The sequence below is a fragment of the Salmo salar genome, chromosome ssa27 (genome assembly GCF_905237065.1).
Source record: "Salmo salar chromosome ssa27, Ssal_v3.1, whole genome shotgun sequence".
Lineage (NCBI taxonomy): Eukaryota > Metazoa > Chordata > Actinopteri > Salmoniformes > Salmonidae > Salmo > Salmo salar.
Genome location: NC_059468.1, coordinates 25,385,281 through 25,407,685, shown reverse-complemented (window position 1 = coordinate 25,407,685; position 22,405 = coordinate 25,385,281). Strand labels below are relative to the sequence as shown.

General features: G+C 43.5%; 1 protein-coding gene across 1 annotated transcript; it reads left to right on the top strand.

The window, feature by feature from the left end:
* The first annotated feature begins 1,463 nt into the window (after positions 1-1,463).
* Positions 1,464-3,457, top strand: LOC106588813 (fatty acid-binding protein, heart). Its single transcript, XM_014178257.2, has 4 exons — positions 1,464-2,223; positions 2,402-2,577; positions 2,669-2,773; positions 3,237-3,457. Exons 1-4 carry the CDS (start codon positions 2,151-2,153, stop codon positions 3,288-3,290), a joined length of 408 nt encoding a protein of 135 aa, XP_014033732.1. The 5' UTR covers positions 1,464-2,150; the 3' UTR covers positions 3,291-3,457.
* Positions 3,458-22,405: the final 18,948 nt, after the last annotated feature.

Below are 22,405 nucleotides of genomic sequence, written 5' to 3'. Positions count from 1 at the left end.
GTCATATTAAAATAAATCAACATCAACCACCCCTACAAACAATGACATTTGGTCTGTGTGCCAGGAGTCTGCTCAACCCCCTAGACACAGTAACATAACAGTTTAAAAACGGTGAACGCACTCTTGTAGAATCTGCGCTCGAGACGTTCCTGAACAGCGCCCAGGTTGAAAGGTCATCGTTGCGAAAATATGGCGGCGTCCGGTAGGTCAGCGGTGGTGCTGAAGCAGTCAAGAACATTGTTGTGCAGATTTGTCCATTTGAATCCAATGTTCGTTCCACACGGTAAGAAAGTAATTTGTCTACTTGAGCCATGTGAATATACATTTTTCTAGTGACCAGAATGTACTTTTATTCATTCTATGAACGGGAAGCAACCCTCTCCTGATGTTGTGAAACAAGTGCTGGTGCCTATAGGACAAATAATGCATCTCTCATTTCACAGATGCTCACAGACAATCACGGTATCGTTTAATGTTATCTGTGCAACCAGTCATTTTTTTAGCAACATTTCTTCATATTGTTGATATAGACAGATTTATCAAGGTTATTAGTTTCTAGCTAGCGATCTTAAATATGTAGCCTAATAAACGTTGAGATTGGTAGATCGAGATTGTCATTCAGCTTCTTGATTCACTGGCAACAACCGTTATTTGCTAATGTTAGAATATGCTAATGTTAGAATATGCTAATGTTAGAATGCAATTGCTGTAAACTCAATATTTTGCAAGCATCATCAAGCAATGTGTTATGACTGTTTATTCCAGATTTGCAAACTATCTATAAACTATTCATTAACTGATTATTTAGGCCTATAATCTACTGCATAGCATGTGTAGCCACAAGGCGCATTCCATAATTAAGGGACTCCCTGGAATAAGTAACGGTTGGCATGTAATTTACAGATATTTTTTGTCCTCTGAATGGGTGAAGTTAATCTATACTTCTTATTCTGGTGAGAGATCCATCCTGACGCATCCCCTGTTAATGTGACATCCCATGTTGGTGTCCTGCAGGGAGTTCCTGGTCATGGTTGGGTCTGAGAAGGCCAGCTCTACCAATATGAACTGTGAGGTGATGACAGAAGTGAAACATGACCAGTCTGAACCACTGGTGGACATTACATTTAGGAAGTAGAATAAAGTTGACTTTTACCTAAGCTTTACATAATATAGGCCTATGGTAGGTCTATTATACCAGTTGTCACCAATCCTGGTACTGGTAGTGTGCAGGCTTTTGTTCCAGACCAGTATTTACAAAACATAATTAGCCTACATAATAGTAATTAGCTTATTGGATTCTTTGGGGTCCTCACCATTTGGTACCAAGCAGCTGAGTTCCCAATTTGGTTTTGCGTACCTTTTATCCTGCCTCAGCTCAAAGAGTGCTTTACCCTCTTCCCTACAGTGGATGGAGAAAGGCTAATGATGAAGGGAGTGAGACTGCAGTCCTGATGTGTAGCCAAGGGCCCCCAGGCCAAAATGACAGCCAAGAAGTAGTCCCACCCTCAGTAATATGTATGTGTCTATGTGTATTTGTAAATGTTTATAATAAAATACTTTATTGAACTGTTCTGTGTTGGTTTTCACTCAATTATAGAACTTGTACAAGATTTCCCTCTATTGAATGGTTTTACGTTTAGCGATGTTGTATTGTGTGCATTTTCACTTTTCAAAATTATTTAGGTTCGATGGCATACGACTTATTTGAAGTGAAAAATTTTTATTTTCTTCTCGGCCAAGTTTAAGAATTTTTGTCCACTCTATTTAGGCTATTAGATTGTATTATCTCCCACTGTCATAGTTTTGGAGCATGTGATTTGTCAACTATTTGCAGAGTAATAGACACTCTTTTAAGCATTTGAAAGGACATTGTGAAACGCATAGCCTCTGACATAGTAAGCTAAATGTAATTTGGCACAGTAGTAGATGTGGCACTCAAAAACCTTTCACTCATTCTAGCATTATTCCATCCATCGAAAATTGAGGAACTACATGCAGTGACGTTCGTGACTGTGATTGGGTAGTTTTAGAATGCGCGAGCCAGATAGATCCCTTTAAAACCGTGGACCGTTCTCAACAGAGTGAGTAGAGTTGAGCTTGGACCAATAGACCGCACTGTTGGGAATATTGCAGATAGGCTAACTGGAAAGATGGTTGACAAGTTTGTGGGGACCTGGAAAATGATTTCCAGCGAGAACTTTGATGACTACATGAAAGCTTTGGGTATGATATATTTGTCTAATCTTAAATTATTGATTAAATATGAATGTATATAATATACATATAACATTATGCTATGATTAGCCTAGTCATTTTTCTTTGCATAAATTATTATGCATTGGGTTGCACCACGCCACACTGTTAATACATCCCTCTTGACAGTTTGGTCTCCGTTGTGCAGGTGTTGGTTTCGCGACCCGGCAGGTGGGAAACCGCACCAAGCCCAGTTTGATCATCAACATGGACGACCAAGGAATGATCTGTTTGAAATCCCAGAGCACTTTCAAAACGGTTGAGGTTAAATTCAATCTCAACGAGCCTTTCGAGGAAACAACCGCAGACGACAGAAAAACAATGGTTGGTTGGGATAAAAATCTGTGTGAAAATCCGTTGATTTGGGTTAACGGGTCATTGGAAATAACTTTTTTTTTTACCCTTTCATTTTCAGACCGTTTTTAGTCTTGAAAATGGCAAACTTGTGCAAAAACAGAAGTGGGACGGCAAAGAGTCAACAATAGAGAGAGAGGTGACTGGTGATGGAAAGTTGATAGCGGTAAGGAATCGTTTTTTAATTACCTATATAAATAAAAACACGTTTCTCAAATGGTCCTGTAGTCTTTTTTTGGCAGGTTTGTAGTGCTTGTTTATTTGTAAATAACTTCTGAACTTGACAGACTAATGTAAAAAAAAAAAAAAGTATGATATAAATGAATTTTTCAAAACTTTTTTCACCACAAAGTTGAAATGTTGCCAATGAAACTTGTTGGGAAAGTTAAGTCACACTTGACTATATAAGCTCAACCATTTTACATCTGACATTGAACAAGTGTTTTATCACCCTTTAACCTAAAAATGCTGGAATGTGTATTCCTGGCTCTTCGCCTGCACCTGAAACATCTCAACTCTGACCTACTGTAACACACCCTATTTTCCTCTCCTATTCTCCTCTCTTCTCCTTTCCCCTCCTCTCCTCCTCTCTTACACTCCTCTTCCACTCTTACTTCTCATGCTTACAGAAATGCGTGATGGGAGATGTGATTGCGGTGAGGACGTACATGAAGGAGGTGTAATGGGACTCAGGACCATTTTGTTTCGGATGACGACAGGCTCAGTTCAATGAGCAGCAAAGCTAAAGTTGCTCATATTATTCATTGTATTGCCAAACAAATTTATGCATTCAATATAATACATTTGATTATAAACATTGTTTTGATTTTAATAAAAAACTTTAAATTGCCCTCTGTTCTCATTTGGAATTATTGCATGATGTCTTGTCTCCAGTTGTGACAGTAGAGACAATATTGACCGCTAAAGACTTACATGTATGTTTTACTTTTTTTTAACTCTAAACATATAAAAATAATGACACATAAGACAAGAACACATTTTATTCATAGACTTTGACACAAAATGTGAGAGATTTCATCCCATCGTGTTGCCACGTTTCTCCTTAAATAACAGATGTCTTTCTTGATTGCAATGAGCTTTAACAATGAACAAATCCATCATTGTTTTCTGCAACAAATAAATAAGTATATTTGATTATAGCAAACATGGATATTTGTCAGCTCCCTTGGCTTTATCATAACCATGTGTTTAACCCATTACAGTCTTGGCCTTGTCTAAGCCGGGGAAGGGGGTTCTGGTAAACTATATGGAATTGTTTTAAGAATGTCATACCAAGGATTATTTTGCTATTTGATTTCAAATTTTAAGACCCCTTGAAAGATCCCCCCCCAAAATAAAATATAAATATTTGCTGAACACACACATTGAATAACAGATTCACTTCATGGAGCAACAGATAGTCCCCCTCCCAAAGAAATCTAAAGGAAGTTTGTTCTGAAGTGTCAGGAAAGATTTGTTTTAGTTTTTTTGACATATATTTAACCACTTTTTTTGTCACTAAACAGTCTCCATATTCTGTATACTTCCATTTTCTTTTTAACTGGTACCGGGGGGGATCTTCAGATGAGTCTTGTGAGGCCTGTGGGCATCCTAGAGCGAATCAAGCGACATGTATGTGTTTGTGAGAGTCTCACCCAAACTGTATAGCCTAAACTGTTCGGACTCTACAGACAAAAGTTGGTAGATCGGCTGTACGGACTTCAGACGAGTCCCAAGACACGTGTGAGGGTCGCAATAGTTTCTAGGCCAAACCGTTCGGACGCTACAGACGATTTTGTGAGAAGACTGATTTTCAGGATATCTCATGGTCTGACGAACACGGTGGATTGAGACATATCCAAAGCAAAAAAAAAAAAAACGATATCTCTAGTTTAATCTGGCAGATTTATATGGGGATTATTTATTATGCTAATTTAGCTTTAGCTAACACTTTCAAACACTGTACAAGTCAGATTGATATGGAATGTAGATTTTGAAGGATTATGGTACAGTACATCAACATGGACAGCCTATTTACTGTATGTTAAGATGTTTTGCTCAAAGCAAAATGTGAGTGGTTTGAGTCATAACAGGACTGTCAAGAGTTGAAGACCTTGTGAAATTTTGAATAGCAACAGGAGCCATTGGAGCCATTTTCCATCTAAACCAAGTAGCTAAACCTTGGAACGTTACATGATGAATGCTTGTTGTTGGCAGGGGACCACCAGACCTACTCTACTGGGATGTGAATGTTTTTAGATTATCAGATGGGACCAGTGTTAGAGGTCACAGAGGACATGTTTTCCTTTCCTTTTTTTGGTCTGGAACATTTCTCATGTTGTAGGCCACATAGTTGCAGCGATGCGTAACTTAGGGAACCCAGAGCATTCTGGGTCTCCCTGGAGTCACTCCCTTTGGCAGGGACTCGAACTGAGATTGTTCCAGCGAGCGACAGTTAGCCGACAGCCACTTTCCCATGGCAGGAAACCGAGCAGATATACTGATTGTGGTTAATGGCGAAAACAGCTGAAACAGGTGGAACTGTGGGCCAACTCTCCACCGACATCACATTTAGGCAGGACAATGCAGTCGGCCCACTGCCTACGCTGTATAAAGTTTGCACAGTGGGTGGGTTGCCAAGTTTATCACAGTTGCAAATGCTGGTAGGATAAACACAACTTGAGACGTGCAGCAAGGTATAGACTGATTGGTACAGTGTAGTAGAGCCAAGTTGAAGTTACAGACTGCTGTACACACGAATGGAAGTCTCCTGCCCACATACAGCGTGATCAAAATATTTCATCAATATTTTGATATTCATATGGATGACAGTAGGTCACATGAGTACTGTTGGACCAATGACTCAAGGTTCATAATTATGATCTCAACAGTAAGTTATTAGGTGTGTGTGTGTGTGTGTGTGTGTGTGTGTGTGTGTGTGTGTGTGTGTGTGTGTGTGTGTGTGTGTGTGTGTGTGTGTGTGTGTGTGTGTGTGTACGTGTTATGTGTGTTTGTATATTCGTGTGTATGTGTTTGTGTGCGCGTATGTGAGTGCGTGTGCAAGGGTACAAGTTCCTTCTGAGGCATGAGAGAGAGAGAGACATCTAAAATAATACCGCCCAAGCCTTAATCCATACAACTCTCAGCTGCTTCTGGTTGTGTTCTAAATGACACCCTATATAGTGCATTACTTTATGGGCCATGGTCAAAAGAAGTGGACTATATAGAGAATAGTGTGGCCATTTAGACACAGCCTCTGTGTGAAAGCAGCAGTTTGGTGGTAAAGGGAAAGGATACATTACTATAACAGCTCGTAGTTCAGTGATCCGCTGTAGCTGTGGCCAGAGGTAATTACAGCACCGTTAGAAATGTTTAACGAAACAAAATTGTGTGAAGAGAATTAATTGTATTTTGGGATACATATTAGGCTTCTGTCATTGTTTACCAAAGAAGAGAAAGTCAGGTCGGTTTCCCAGACACAATTTAAGCCTAGTCTTGGACTAAAATGCACTTTCAATGGAGATTCTACATTGAGCAATTTAGTCCAGGTTTACATAATCTGTGTTCGGGAAACCAACAGTAGAGTCCTGCTCAAAACTAATACAGCAGTGTCTGGGATTGATACAGTCTACACTACAGGGACTGATACAATGTCTGTGTATCACATTAGGTCTATTCACACACCCAGAGGGATGTTTTTGAGACTGTGTGTGTGTGTGTGTGTGTGTGTGTGTGTGTGTGTGTGTGTGTGTGTGTGTGTGTGTGTGTGTGTGTGTGTGTGTGTGTGTGTGAGAGAGAGAGAAATGGCTAGCTAGTTAGCGGTGCGCGTTAGTAGAGTTTCAGTCAGTGACGTCACTTGCTCAGAGACCTTGAAGTAGTTATTTCCCTGTGTTCAGAGAGTCCCTGGTTTGAGCCCAGGTTGGGGCAAGGATCGCTGCCCGCACCTGCCCGCCCGTCTAGCATCACTACTCTGGACGGTTCTGACTTAGAATATGTGGACAACTACAAATACCTAGGTGTATGGTTAGACTGTAAACTCTCCTTCCAGACTCACATTAAGCATCTCCAATCCAAAGTTAAATCTAGAATCGGCTTCCTATTTCGCAAAAAAGCATCCTTCACTCATGCTGCCAAACATACCCTCGTAAACCTGACTATCCTACCGATCCTTGACTTCGGCGATGGCATTTACAAAATAGCCTCCAACACTCTACACAACAAATTGGGTGCAGTCTATCACAGTGCCAACCGTTTTGTCACCAAAGCCCCATTACTACCCACCACTGCGACCTGTATACTCTCGTTGGCTGGCCCTCGCTTCATATTCGTCGCCAAACCCACTCGCTCCAGGTCATCTAAAAGTCTTTGCTAGGTTATGCCCCGCCTTGTCTCAGGTCATGGTCACCATAGCAGCACCCACCTGTAGCACCCACCTTTTTTCTCCTTTGTACCCAAGTATCTCTACTTGCACATTCATCTTCTGCACATCTATCACTCCAGTGTTTAATTGCTAAATTGTAATTATTTCGCCACTACGACCTATTTATTGCCTTACCTCCCTAATCTTACTTCATTTGCACACACTGTATATAGGCTTTTCTATTGTGTTATTGACTACGTTTGTTTATTCCATGTGGAACTCTGTGTTGTTGTTTGTGTCACACTGCTTTGCTTTATCTTGTCCAGGTCGAAGTTGTAAATGAGAACTTGTTCTCAACTGGCCAACATGGTTAAATAAAGCTGAAATTTAAAAATAAAAATAAAAAAGAGAGGGATGGAAGCAAGACTGTTACAAGTGTGTGTGTGCCTTTGATACACAGGGGTATCTTGTTGACCAGACAGCCTGGACATTACAGGAATGAAATCACATCCTTTGTGTCACATCTGGAAAGCTCCACTCGCAGTATACCGTCCACTCACACCCTTCCGCTGTCCCCTTCCTCACTCACACACACACACACACACACACACACACACACACACACACACACACACACACACACACACACACACACACACACACACACACCAGCACCAAGGCTATAGTAGCCTAACACACACGTACGCACACACACATCCAACACAGTTTACTATAGTTCACTTTGTTTTCCTCAGCCTCACCCATTGGGTCCTGAGAACAGGGTATCTGATATGGCAAATATAGTTTTTATCTGAAAACAATAATCTAATACGTATTTAATGTTCCTACCAACCCAGGTAACTCTTACTGTGACCATATAAAAACACATTTTCTCCCCTCAGGTAAAATTTGTGACACTACCCTATATAAGATTTCATAACATAATCTTTACAAAAACACCTCTTCAATCCTCCTCTTCTATCGACCTCTTCTATCCTCTTCTATCCTCCTCTTCTATCCTTCTCTTCTATCCTCCTATTCTATCCTCCACTTCTATCCTCCTCTTCTATCCTCCTCTTCTATCCTCCTCTTCTATCCTTCTGCAGTCTCTTCTATCGTCCTCTTCTATCCTCCTCTTCTATCCTTCTGCAGTCTCTTCTATCGTCCTCTTCTATCCTCCTCTTCTATCCTTCTGCAGTCTCTTCTATCCTCCTCTTCTATCCTCCTCTTCTATCCTTCTGCAGTCTCTTCTATCGTCCTCTTCTATCCTCCTCTTCTATCCTTCTGCAGTCTCTTCTATCCTCCTCTTCTATCGACCTCTTCTATCCTCCTCTTCTATCCACCTCTTCTATCCTTCTCTTCTATCCTCCACTTCTATCCTCCTCTTCTATCCTTCTGCAGTCTCTTCTATCGTCCTCTTCTATCCCCTCTTCTATCCTCCCCTTCAATCGGCCTCTTCTATTCTCCTCTTCTATCCTTCTGCAGTCTCTTCTATCGTCCACTTCTATCCTCCTCTTCTATCCTCCTCTTCTATCCTCCTCTTCTATCCTTCTGCAGTCTCTTCTATCCTCCTCTTCTATCCTTCTGCAGTCCCTTCTATCCTCCTCTTCTATCCTTCTGCAGTCTCTTCTATCGTCCTTTTCTGTCCTTCTCTTCTATCCTCTTCTATCCTCTCTATCTTATTGATCTACTCAGGTTGTAACAGGAGCGCTAAAGCAAACCTGGGTTCAGATAGTGTTTGAACTCTTTCAATTGCTTTGAGTGTTTGTGGATCCTGCTTGGAGTGCCAGGTGAGCGGTGTTTGCACTTTAGGGACTAGTCCATTGGCTATATTGCGCCAGACAAACTCAATCAAGCACAGCTAAAGCATTTGAAAGATTTCAAATACTATTTGAATCTGGGTCTACTCTGGAGTGAAGTGGACCTTGGGTACAGCCTGGTCCTGCGGCCTGCTGGGTAGAAAGGGGGTTGATTGGTAGGAAGGTTAGGTCTGTCAGCCCTGGCCTCAGCGGAACTGCACGGAAGCTGGATTTGAACTACTTCCAAATCCAGTTTAACTGAGGATTGGATGAAGTCTTTCTGATTTGAACTGCATCAGCTCTGGGTTTGGGCGTTATGTTATGCAAGGAAGGAAAGGACAGCCTGACCTGGTTTGGGCTCACTGCAGAAGCAACACATCACAGAGTAAAGAAATATATATATTTGTCAAGTGTTTTATGTGTGTTGTATTTCTAGGAAATTACAGATCAAATGAAATACAGGGATTAGGGATTTAAGGTTGATCAATTGATGGACGAAAATTATAATCTGTCATCAGGCACTCCTCAATGCACAAAATGTACTCTGAAAAACCTTTCGGTTCCCATTTCGAGCTAGGGGATTAAACCCTCATTTGAGATTCATGTAGTCCCCAAGGGAAAGATGAGAGAAGTAGTAAAAAAAAGAACTGGGGTGATGACAGTCTTAAAAGGCTGCTTTACTGTGCATGTGCTGCCTGCCATAGAAGCGGGGTGGGCTAATCTAATAAACTACATTATAGTCATATTTGCTGACAAGCCTGCAAGTGTTGAGTGCTGAAATAAAGAACTCATGTCCTGATATAGAAACTGTCTAACAGCTTTTAAGTCATTCACCATTGTGTGTTGGAATTTTTCGGATCATGACCGACAGACCAACAAACCAGCTTTTACTGGCATTCTCACTCCTCATGGTGCCTCAAGACATGTGATCTCTAAACTTTTGTAGGGTAATGCAGGGAGAGCTGTGAAGGAGAAACAATGTCTCTGTAGGTGTGGAGTGGCTAGGTGGGGACCTGAAGATACACTACATGTGGACACCTGCTCGTCGAACTTCTCATTACAAAGTCATGGGCATTAATATGGAGTTGGTCCCCCCTTTAATGCTATAACAGCCTTCACTCTTCTGGGAGGGCTTTCTAGTTTCTACTAGATGTTAGAACATTGCAGTGGGGACTTGCTTCCATTCAGCCACAAGAGTATTAGTGAGGTTGGGCTAAGTTTAAGTTGCATTAGCTTGAGGAGCTAATACAAGTCTTCAGGTCTTCAGCTTTAAGAAAGCTGCAAATGTACACCCAAATCATCTTGACCACCTAGGCCCAGGTTAAGAGACAGGTCCTGGACTAGGCTTAACCTGTGTCCGTAAGACCGGCCCTTAAAGAACTACAGGGTTTGTTGATGCTCAGAGGTCAGAACATGGCCTGACTGTCAGACTATTGTCTAGACTACAGTCAGACTGTACTGTGCTGCTGTCTACTAGGGAATGAGTCATTTAGGGTAAACAGTAAAATATTGTGTCTGTCTTGATTCCTGTTCTCCAATGAAAATGTGAAGAGTGGGAATGACTGGAATCTCCTAGCTGTAAGATGTTGATATGGAGAACTGTTCTTTGTTTACGTCTGAGCTCTACGAAGCCACCACAGCCTTCTAATGGAGGTGCTGGGGTCACAAGACATTGGCCTTATCACAAGTCAGGCCGTACGCACTGGGCACAGACGTCATTTCAACGGCTAGTTTTCATTTGCATTTGGTTGAGATGTCAACTAACGCAAATTCATCATGTAATCAACAAACAATGCCACCATGTCATTGGATTTAGGTTACAAGTTAGTTGAAAAAAAAGACGAAATTCCCTTACATTGATGAATTTTTGCCAATCCAATCAGTTTTCCACGTTGATTCAACATCATCACATATCATTTTTTGAATGACTTGGAAACAACATTGATGCAACCAGTTTTTGCCCAGTGGGTATTGTTGTTGTGGTGTATTGTATATGGCTGGAATTCTTCCTAATACCTCACAGAACTTTGGAGGGAACATGATTTGTGATGTGAGAGACCAGAAGAGCTACAGTATCATTGTTTGACTGAAGCCAGTAAAAACAATATTGGACTGTCTGCGAAAGAATCTACCTTGTCTTCATGAACGAGTACACAGTAGAGTTCCATTTTTTTAAATAAAATCCTCTTTAAAAGGCCCAGTGCAGCCAAAAACATGAATTTCCTGTGTTTTATATATATTTTCACACTTAGGTTGGAATAATACTGTGAAATTGTGAAAATTAAGATAATGCCCTTTTAGTGGAAAACTGTTAGAAAATACAGCCTGAAATTTCAGCCTGTTATGGTGGGACAGAGTTTTGGTAAATTAAATTAGACCAATAATAAAGACAGTTCCGGAAGGGATACTTCGGGATTTTGGCAATGAAGCCCTTTATCTACATCCCCAGAGTCAGATGAACTTGTGGACACCATTTTTAGCGCAATGACTGGAAGTCTATGGTAATTGCTAGCATGCTATTTAGTATTGGCTTGCAAAGCTACCTCTAACTTCCTTCATACTGGATGCAGCGACATAAAAATGGTATCCATGAATTCATCTGACTCTGTGGAAGTAGATAAAGGGCTTCATTGCCAAAATCCCGAAGTATCCCTTTAAATGCAACAATTTAGACTGCAATATTCGGACAATCAGAGCCAAGATATCTTGGCACTGAGCAAAAATGAGAACATTTCAATTCCAGTATAAAACCATAACAATGTATACTTTGTTTATAGAATTTAGAATTGGTTGTCATTGATTGGTCACAAAATAAAGACACAAAATGCAGTTAGATCTTGACTTTGGTTCATAAACACAAAACAATAGGCATCCGAACTCCCTCAAACACTTTCAAGCACAACGCTGCACACATCACGCACTTCCCCACAATGTAGGGGAAAGATAACAGGGTGCTGTAACGGGGCCTGTGATTGTCCAGAGGAAAAAGGAAATCATCTGTCATGAGCTGACCTCTCTCCAAATGGCTCGTAAGGCGTCCGTCTACCAGTTAAAAGCAAAACAGTTCCTCTCCCTTTAACCCTCTCAAGTCTAAGTGAAATCTCAACAGCCAATTCCCAACTAACAACAAATGTTCCCATAACTTTAGAGAAGGTTCCTTCAAGAGTCTGATTAGGTCATTAACTAACGTTTTCATAGGAATGTTCCTGTGATGTGCAAGGAATGTTTCCAAGAGACCATTCCTTTATTGTTAAATAGAACTTACCCAGAACATGGTTACCATGTTCTCAGAACACTTCATGGGAACTTTGCAAGAACATTCATGTGTCCAGTTTTCTGTACGTTAGGGGAACATTCTATCTATGTTCGCAAAAACCTTCTGAGAACATTTTTAGAATGTGTTGGTGTTAAGGTTAGGAGAACATTCCCTTAATGTCAGCAGAATTTTTCTAGAACGTGGTAACAATGTTCTAAGAATATACAACATTAATGTTCTACTGTGTAATGTTTATGGGATGTTGCAAGAACACTCGTGTCCAGTTTTCTGAGGGTTAAGAGAATATTCTGTCAACGTTCCACCAAACATACGCAGAACATGGTTACCATGTTCTCAGAATATACAATATGAATGTTCTAGACATGTTTCATTGGATGTTGCAAGAACATTCATGTGTCCAATTTTCTGATGGTTAAGAGAATATTCCATCAACGCCCCACCAAACATACACATTTACATTTCAGTCATTTAGCAGACGCTCTTATCCAGATTGATTTCCAGTTAGCGCCTTCATTTTAAGATAACTAGGTTGGACAACCACATTTTCATCTATAAAGTAGCTATAAGCAGTCAGATCTAGTAAGGGGGCGGGGATCAAGTGCAAATGTTAGTTCATGAAAAGCTTTTTTTTGAGGGTCGGGGTGAGGAAGGGGTGCGCTGTGGGATTATTTAAGACAGGACACAGGACATGGTTGCAATGTTCTCACAATATTAGATATTATTGTTCTAGACAGGTTTCTTGAGAACATTGCAAGAACATTTGTGTCCAGTTTTCTGAGGGTTAGGATAATATTCCATCAATGTCCCACAAAACATACACAGAACATGTAAAAAAAGAAAAAGCCAAACCCAGGCCATCAGCACCAATGACAAACGCCCTAACCACTGTCTAAATGCGGAACACACATTTCAGTTGAAGGCATTCAGTTGTACAACTGACGAGGTATCCCCCTTTCCCTTTCCCAGTAAGGGATATCACTAGGACATGTGCTTATTGAGCCAGTAAAGTTAGACCATGTCCAGAAACCAGAAACCAGAAACCCTCTTCATTAGGCACTTGTATAGATCTGAAACAACTTGATAGGTGTAAGCAATAGGGTGAATTGACTATGAAGTAAATCTCAGGTCTATTGAAAGTACACTGAAGAAACACTTTTATTGAGGAGTATAATTAAACAGGTTAATATGCCTCGCCAAAATTAGACATTTATACAGAAGGCCCTTCAGTTTTTGAAATAAGTACATCAAATCAATGATGAGAATGGTTGGACTATCTGATACCTGACACGAACATGGCGGCGCAGCAGGAATTTTGGCGTACTGTCAACCAAGAGGTTGTGTGGATGTTACTGTATAAATGGACCTGTGCAATGTAATCATGTAAGTTAAAAGCACATGAGTATCCCTAATCCTGCACACAGACAAAGAGCTATCACTGGTTCACAAATCAGGGCCTTAATTGTCTTGGTAACGTGATGTGTAATGAATCTTTTTTTGGACACATAACTGTTCTCATGAAACGTGTCTAGAACATTACTATATTTTATTCTGAGAACATGGCAACCATGTTCCGTGTATGTTTGGTGGGATGTTGATGGAATTTTCTCCTAACCTTCGGAAAACTGGACACTCAAACATTAGGGGAACATTACGAGTAACATTACAAAAACGTTCTCTCTCCCTACAATTGTTAGCTGGGTTGTTGGCTGTTAGTTCCTTCATTATTGTTCTATTCTCTTGTTGTTCACCTCAACCTACAGTGATAATTTATAGAATTTATATAGAGGTTTCCAATGCTCAAATCATTTAACATGGCATGCAACTGCATGAAGACAAATAACCAATGTAGTGACAGCCAGGGATATACAAAATCATTTAGTAGTGTTTTACTGTTTACGAGTTGTTTTTATAGATCCTACTGCACACATAACTGGATGAACACAAACACACACACACACACACACACACACACACACACACACACACACACACACACACACACACACACACACACACACACACACACACACACACACACACACACACACACACAAACAAAGCTATAGTTCCCTTTCTCTCTCTCTCTGGACTGTAAAAAGCCAACTACGCCTTTACTGAAATAACACACACACACTCATAATAGGCTCCCTTTCCACTGACGCTACACAGCTGCACGTAAAGCAAGCAAACACCCTCAGTGGGTCATATGTCTTTGGCTTTTTTTCTCATGAGGACTTTTGATCCAGAAAAGGGAGAGTCAGCCATGTGACTCAGAGGACAAAAATGCTTCACACTGAGCTGAAAGTCAGAGATTTTGCTCTCATTAAAAAAGAAGGGGGAAGAGGAGGTGGTGGAGGTGGGACAGATGCTAATTTGCAGATCTGGGTTCAAATAGTATTTCAAAACCCCGCCCATATGGCAACTCCAGGCAGGCTAGAGCCAATTTCAAATCTTTTTTGAACCCAGGTATGCTCCTTTGCAGTGCTTTGTAGTCTCCAGACGTGTGTGTTCCTGTCCGTGAGTTTGAAGAAAGCAGATATAATTCGGCTAATTGGGCTATGTCTGTGAAATATATAAGGCAAGCTACAAATCCCTCAGGAAATATTTGGCTTGTTCAAAGGTCCAAAGGTATGTTGCCCAAGAGGAGGGCCAGGAGTTTACCCTGACCCTTACCACAAGGAAAAACTCTAGGTCCTGTAAGTACACTTCTGGTAGAAATTGTGCTACATGGGACCAGAGTTTTTCCTGATCAGATGACGTGTTCAGGAACAACTCCATGCCCTACCATTAAGTACTACCAGAGATGGAAGAGGAAGCGCGACACTCCACTCACAGTTCTTTTCTGGTTCAATGTAAGTCAATGAACTAAGTAGACCAGACCCAGCTGCTATTGCACTGGTGCCACCCCGTTACAGTTTTTTCCAACTGCTTACACACAAAATCTTTTCATGTCACACAATTTTTGAAACCTCTCACTCAAAGTACAAAACTACACACCAATTATCCAAAACCATAAGCTATTTCTCAGCCTTTGACTCAGTTGTCAATTGCATAAAACACTTTTTTCAAAACACTACACACAATTCTCTACCTAAAACACAAAAATCTAACAGGAAGTGACTTGCTTTCCTTTCCCAAACACAACCAATCAAAATGCTACACTTATTCACCAGGTCACACACACAATAGGACAGAGGGCAATTACCAATGTCCCTGGACAGTGTGGGGGTAATATAACTATGTGTGCTGCCATCACTCAAAACGGGGTCCTCCATCACAATGCCACACTGGGTCCGTACAACACCGGCCATATGTTCACTTTTCTGGATGCAATTTACACAATGCTTGTCCCTGATCCAGATCAGGAGCCTGCTAGATTTGTGGTTTTATGGGACAATGTTAGTTTTCACCGGGCTGTTCTGGTCCAAAACTGGTTTGCCACCCATCCACAATTTGTAGTTTTGTACCTACCCCCATATTCACCTTTTCTAAATCCCATAGAGGAATTCTTCTCAGCCTGGCGCTGAAAAGTGTATGATCGCCAACCCTATGCCCGCATGCCGCTTCTCCAGGCAATGGAGGACGCATGTGGGGACATAGAGGTTGCCTCTGTCCATGGTTGGATACGCCATGCTAGGAGATACTTTCCTCGATGTTTGGCAAGAGAAAACGTATCTTGTGATGTGGACGAAGTATTGTGGCCAGACCCAGCCAGGAGAAGAGATGAAACGTAGCTTAGCACTGGTGACTGCCCCCCCCCCCCTACCAATTCCTGGACTCCCCCCGGGACCCCACACACACACAATTGTGTTCTTTACTGTATTCTAAAGAATATACTTTTGGTTTACATATGTTTATGGTTTTGTTGTATGCTACTGTATACAACAGTAATGTTTGGCCTAATAAATATTTACTGTTTCTACATTGCATTGGTGTTTACAGTGTACTTGTTACCCCTCTCAGCAGATTACTTTCACTGTAGAACATTGTATTGAAATGTAGATATAAGCCTATGAAACACCAAAGAGCTTTAGATTTAGAACAACAGTGTTTACATGGTATATCCAAAAATGTACTACAGTGGGGGAAAAAAGTATTTGATCTGGCTAGGCCACTCCAGGACCTTAATGTGCTTCTTCTTGAGCCACTCCTTTGTTGCCTTGGCCGTGTGTTTTGGGTTATTGTCATGCTGGAATACCCATTCATGACCCATTTTCAATGCCTTGGCTGAGGGAAGGAGGTTCTCACCCAAGATTTGACAGTACATGGCCCCGTCAAATGATGGGGTGAATTTGTCTTGTCCCCTTAGCAGAAAAACACCCCCAAAGCATAATGTTTCCACCTCCATGTTTGACGGTGGAGTTGGTGTTCTTGGGGTCATAGGCAGCATTCCTCCTCCTCCAAACACGGCGAGTTGAGTTGATGCCAAAGAGCTCCATTTTGGTCTCATCTGACAACAACACTTTCACCAGTTGTCCTCTGAATCATTCAGATGTTCATTGGCAAACTTCAGACGGGCATGTATATGTATTCTTGAGCAGGGGGACCTTGCGGGCGCTGCAGGATTTCAGTCCTTCACGGCATAGTGTGTTACCAATTGTTTTGTGGGGTGGGCATTCTATGTGTTATATTTCTATGTTGTTTTTTTCCCCTTTGATTGGCCTCGTATGGTTTCCAATCAGAGGCAGCTGTCTATCGTCGTCTCTGATTGGGAATCATATTAGGCAGCCCTTTTTCCTTCCTTCGGGGTGGGATCTTGTTTTTGTACAGCTCAGTAAGCCTGCAGAACGTGACGTTCGTTTTTCGTTGTTTATTAATTTGATTTAGTGATCTGAGTTACAATAAAGAAATATGAGCACTTACCACGCTGCACCTTGGTCTACTCCTTTTGACTCCAGGTCTTGGTTGGCTCGCTCCAACTGACCGTTAGTTTGGGGATGGAATCCGGATGACAGGCTGGCTGACAACCCAATAAGGGTGCAGAATGCCTTCCAGAAGTGACACGAGAACGCCGATCGGAGACCATGTCTACAGGGAGGTCATATGCTGCTCCATAAGCTGGGCCGTCTCCTTGGCAGAAGGTAGTTTGAGGAGAGGGATGAAATGGGCGGCCTTGGAGAACCGGTCGACTACCGTTAGAATGACAATGTTGCGATCAGACGGAGTGAGTCCAGTGACAAAGTCCAGAGATATATGAGACCAGGGACGATGAGGAACCGGTAGTGGCTGCAGGAGGCCAGAAGGAGCTTGCCGTGGAGTCTTGTTTTGAACACACACAGTGCATGCGGTGACGAAGGCAGAGACGTCAGGGACCATTGTGGGCCACCAGAAATGTTGCCAATGGAAGGCTAGTGTACGACGGGACCCTGGATGACAGGTCAGCCTGGAGGAATGAGACCATTCCAGGACCCGGGATCGGACTGGGTTAGGGACAAACAGCCGGTTAGCCAGGCCCCCTTCAGGTCCAGGTTGGGAGCCTTGTGCCTCGAACCAGGTTCTCAGTACCCCAATCCACAGTGGCAGAAAGGCATGAGGTAGGGAGAATGGTTTCAGAAGTCGAAGAGTGTGGCAGAGGAACTGTATAGGCGGGAGAGAGCATCAGGCTTCACATTTTTAGACCCAGGACGGTATGAAATGGTAAAGTTGAATCTGGGAAACAGGAGGGCCCACCGGGCCTGCCTTGAGTTGAGGCGCTTGGCTGAACGGAGATATTCCAAGTGTTTATGGTTGGTCCAGACCAGGAATAGCTATTCTGCTCCTTCCAGCCAGTGCCTCCACTCCTCCAACGCCATCTTCACCGCCAGGAGTTCTCGGTTGCCAACATCGTAGTTCCTCTCAGCAGGATTGAGATGATGGGACCGGAAGGCACAGGGATGAAGCTTCTGGTCTTGGGCAGATCTCTGGGACAGGATGGCCCCCACTCCAACATCGGAAGCATCCACTTCCACCACAAATTGACGCGAGGGGTCCGAATGGATGAGGATGGGTGCTGTTGTGAACCGATGCTTCAGGTCCACAAAGGCTTTGTTGACAGCTGGAGACCATTTGAACGGTACCTTGGGGGAGGTGAGTGCCGAGAGGGGGGCCGCCAGGGTGCTGTAATCCCGAATGAAACGGCGGTAGAAGTTTGCAAACCCAAGAAACCGTTGCAACTGCACCCTGGATGATGGTCGAGGCCAATCCACCACTGCTTTCACCTTTCCAGGATCCATCTGAACATTGCCCTCAGCAATGACATATCCCAGAAAGGTGTTAGTAGATCGGTGGAACTCACACTTCTCGGCTTTCACAAACAATTGGTTCTCCAGGAGGCGCTGAAGGACCTGTCTGACATGGAGTACATGTTCTTGTGCAGATCGGGAAAAAAAACAGGATGTCGTCCAGGTAGACGAACAAACCGGTTTAGCATGTCCCGAAGCACATCATTGACCAAAGCCTGGAAGACAGCAGCGTTTGTCACGTCCTGACCAGTTTAGGGATTATTGCTATTGTAGTTTGGTCAGGACATGGCAGAGGGTATTTTGTTTATGTGTTTCGGGGTGATGGTTTATGTAGTAGGGTGTTAGATTTATTATTTCCGGGTTTTGGTTTATGTTCTATGTTTTGTATTTCTATGTTCTTTCTGGTTTGTGGTATTTCTATGTGTAGGTTAATGGGGGGTTGGACTCTCAATTGGAGGCAGGTGCTTTCTCGTTGCCTCTGATTGAGAGTCCTATATATGGGTAATTGTTTGGTGTAGTGTTGTGGGAGATTGTTTCTTGTTTTGCCTCTGTGAGCCTGACAATACTGTTTTGTTGTTCGTGTGTTCTTCGTTTTGTTGTTTTGGTGTTCTCTTTATTTAAAATAAATATCAAGATGAGCATCCACATTCCTGCTGCGTTTTGGTCCTCTATTCCCGACGACAGCCGTTACAGCGTTGGTGAGTCCAAATGGCATGACCTGGTACACATAATGTCCACTGGCTGGGATGAAGGCTGTCTTCCACTCATCCCCCTCGCGTATCCGAACCAGGTGGTAGGCATTCCGAATGTCCAACTTGGAAAACATGATAGCCCCCTGGAGAGATTCAAACGTAGCGGAGAGGAGAGATAGGGGTAGTGCCTGGGAGAAGGTCAATGGCACAATCGTAAGGACGGTGCGGGGGAAGGGAAGTAGCACGTGCCTTACTGAACACTTCCAGGAGGTCATGGTATTCAGTAGGAATAGCAGAGACATCCACAGTCTTGCTAACATCCTGAGGAGGACGACTTGGGGAAGGCTGTGCTGCTTGAAGGCAGTTTGAACGGCAAAAAGGACTCCAACCCAAGATGGAGCTTGTGGTCCAGTCAATCACAGGATTGTGTTTTTGTAGCCAGGAAAATCCCAACACAACCGAAACATGGGGAGATGTAATGAGGAGGAACTGTATGGTCTTTCTGTGGTTACCAGAAACCTGTAATTAAACGGGCACAGTACTATGGGTGACTTCCCCTATAGAGCGGCCGTCCCCAAAATGATAGCCTAGTTCTTCCCAACTGTATAGGCTCAGGAGTATCCAACTCACCTGCCGTAGATTCACAAGAGAGCTCGGTTGACTTCGACTCCTCTCAGAAGAGCTGCCTTCTGAAACTTCCGGATTCCATAAGAGGTAAACGTGCCATATTGGGGTCACGAGTGTGCCCGAGACCAGACCTCCTCTCACTCTTGTGTTCCTTTAGGGTCCATACATTTTAATGGTTAAGGCGATAAGAGAGTCAAGGTCCACCCGCAGTTCCCGAGCAGCAGAAAAGTATCGAAAAGAGACTCCGGATTCCAGGCACTTTCGGTGGCCAATGTACGAAAGTCCACTGCGTAGTCTGCCACACTATGGGAGTTTTGACGTAAGGTAACAAGTGGAGGACAGAGGATGTGAGAGCCAGAAATCTTGCTTGTTTGTAGGTGACCAAATACTTATTTTCCACCATAATTTGCAAATAAATTCATAAAAAATCCTACAATGTGATTTTCTGGATTTTTTTTCTCATTTTGTCTGTCATTGTTGACGTGTACCTATGATGACAATTACAGGCCTCTCTCATCTTTTTAAGTGAGAGAACTTGCACAATTGGTGGCTGACTAAATACTTTTTTCCCCCACTGTAACTCATGGTCATGGTGTTCAGTCAAGGAACTGAGCCCTTCCAAAAGGCCCTGTAGCAACTCCTGATGTCTCCCAATGGTGGCTCCCTGCAGGGAGACAGCTTGGTGGAGCCGGTCCAAGTCTGCTGGGTCTGTCATGACCAGTTCGTACTATCAAGGCACAAGGTGAGACACAGGAGACAGATGGTTGGAGTCTTACAATGTTTATTAATCCAAAGGGGTAGGCAAGAGAATGGTCGTGGACAGGCAAAAAGGTCAAAACCAGATCAGAGTCCAGGAGGTACAGAGTGGCAGACAGGTTCGTGGTCAAGGCTGGCAGAATGGGAGGGGGGGCCCAGATAACCGGATGTTTGTTCCTGACACTGTCCGCTCCTTGGTCCTGGAGTGGGCCGACTCCTCCAAGCTTGCCTAACTCAGGCTCCCGTCGGACCCTGGCCTTTGTGTGACAACGCTTTTGGTGGCCTACCTTGGTTCCTGACGTCTCCACGTTCATCGCCGCTTGCACGATGTGTGCGCAGAACAAGACTCCCTGGCAAGCTACGGCTGGTCTCCTTCAACTTCTGCCTGTTCCTCACCGTCCCTGGTCTCACATATCCCTGGACTTTGTCACGGGTCTCCCCCTGTCTGATGGCAACACCGCCATCCTGACAGTAGTGGACCGGTTTTCCAAAGTTGCCAACTTCATTCCTCTCCCCAAACTACCCTCTGCCAAAGAAACGGCCCAGATCATGGTGCAGCACATCTTCCGGATCCATGGACTCCCAGTGGACATGGTCTCCGACCGGGGTCTTCAGTTCTCGTCCCAGTTCTGGGAGGCGTTCTGCACGCTCATTGGGTCGTCGGCCAGCCTGTCCTCCGGATTCCACCCCCAGTCCAACGGCCAGACCTGGAGATGACTCTTCGCTGCCTGGTCTCCGCCATGTGTCTAGGATCAAACCCATGTGTCACAAACCTTTGTCTCCTATTTTCTGCTGAATGTGTTGCACAGCTTTTTTGTAAATGACATCATGGGAACCATTTGGCACCCATAGCATTTTCCTCTCCCCTTATATGGGACAAAAGGTCACCTGTCAGCCATTTACGATGTTGATGCAGTGAGGTCACACCAGGACAGATGATGCTGTCTGTCACATCAGTCTGTCAGGTCACTGCACAGCCTACGTATGTTGACACAACAAGCGGAAAAGTTTACACACACATACATACACACACAAACTGACGCGCATACACGCAGACGAACGGACAGACGTACACACACGTACAAACACATGCACATCCTGCACTCTAGTGATATGTTTTGACAGGCACATACTTGTAGAACCTGCTCCTGTCTAGGAATCGTGACATTAAAGGGAAAGGGCTTAGACCCTCAGGGCCTCTATAATGTCTGTCTGGTCAGTAAACCACTTTGCCTTTAAAGTGCTTCAAGGTAGACACACATGACAGGCTACATACAGTTGCAGTCGTAGTAGTGAGTGCTCACTGATTCAGAGGGGTTGGGTTAAATGTGGAAGGCACATTTTGTTTGAATGCATTCAATTGTGCAACTGACTAGGTATCCCCGTTCACTGTATGATAAAATCAGTGACAGATACAGCTGAAGCTAGACTATTCAACCACACAAACACCCGCATACACACATCGACACATTGAGACACACACACACACACACACACACACACACACACACACACACACACACACACACACACACACACACACACACACACACACACACACACACACACACACACACACACACACACACACCTACTAAACCCAACCCAATCTGTAATCCCCCATGTTGGTGGGTTCCATGGAGGTCAGCGTTTGCGGGACTAGGCTTTTATTTACGGCGGATTATTTTTGGACCAGTCACCCTATGGGTCTGTCAGTGGGGATCAACCTCATGGCCGTCCAATCTCTGTCCGCCTGACTGGCTCCATTCAGCCAGCCAGCACAGTCATTAAGGCCAGCCAGACCTTACTCACAACCCCAGACCTGCCTACCCAGCCTGGTGCAGTCCAGTCAGCAAATACACCCCTCCTGGATAGAAGAGAGAGAAAGAGATACAGAGAGAAAGAGATACAGAGAGAGATAGAGAGAGAGGGTAAGGGGGGACAGAGAGAGAGGGTAAGGGGGGACACAGAGAGAGAGGGTAAGGGGGGACAGAGAGAGAGAGGGTAAGGGGGGACAGGGAGAGAGAGGCCGGGGGGGGGGGGGGAGACACGTTAAGGGGGGACGG

Bases quoted from the DNA above. Each gene is read 5' to 3' on its own strand.
- LOC106588813 (XM_014178257.2), top strand. From the start codon at position 2,151: ATGGTTGACAAGTTTGTGGGGACCTGGAAAATGATTTCCAGCGAGAAC. The intron at 2,224-2,401 runs GTATGATATATT...TCCGTTGTGCAG, and splicing joins TGACTACATGAAAGCTTTGG to GTGTTGGTTTCGCGACCCGG. The intron at 2,578-2,668 runs GTTGGTTGGGAT...TTTCATTTTCAG, and splicing joins CAGACGACAGAAAAACAATG to ACCGTTTTTAGTCTTGAAAA.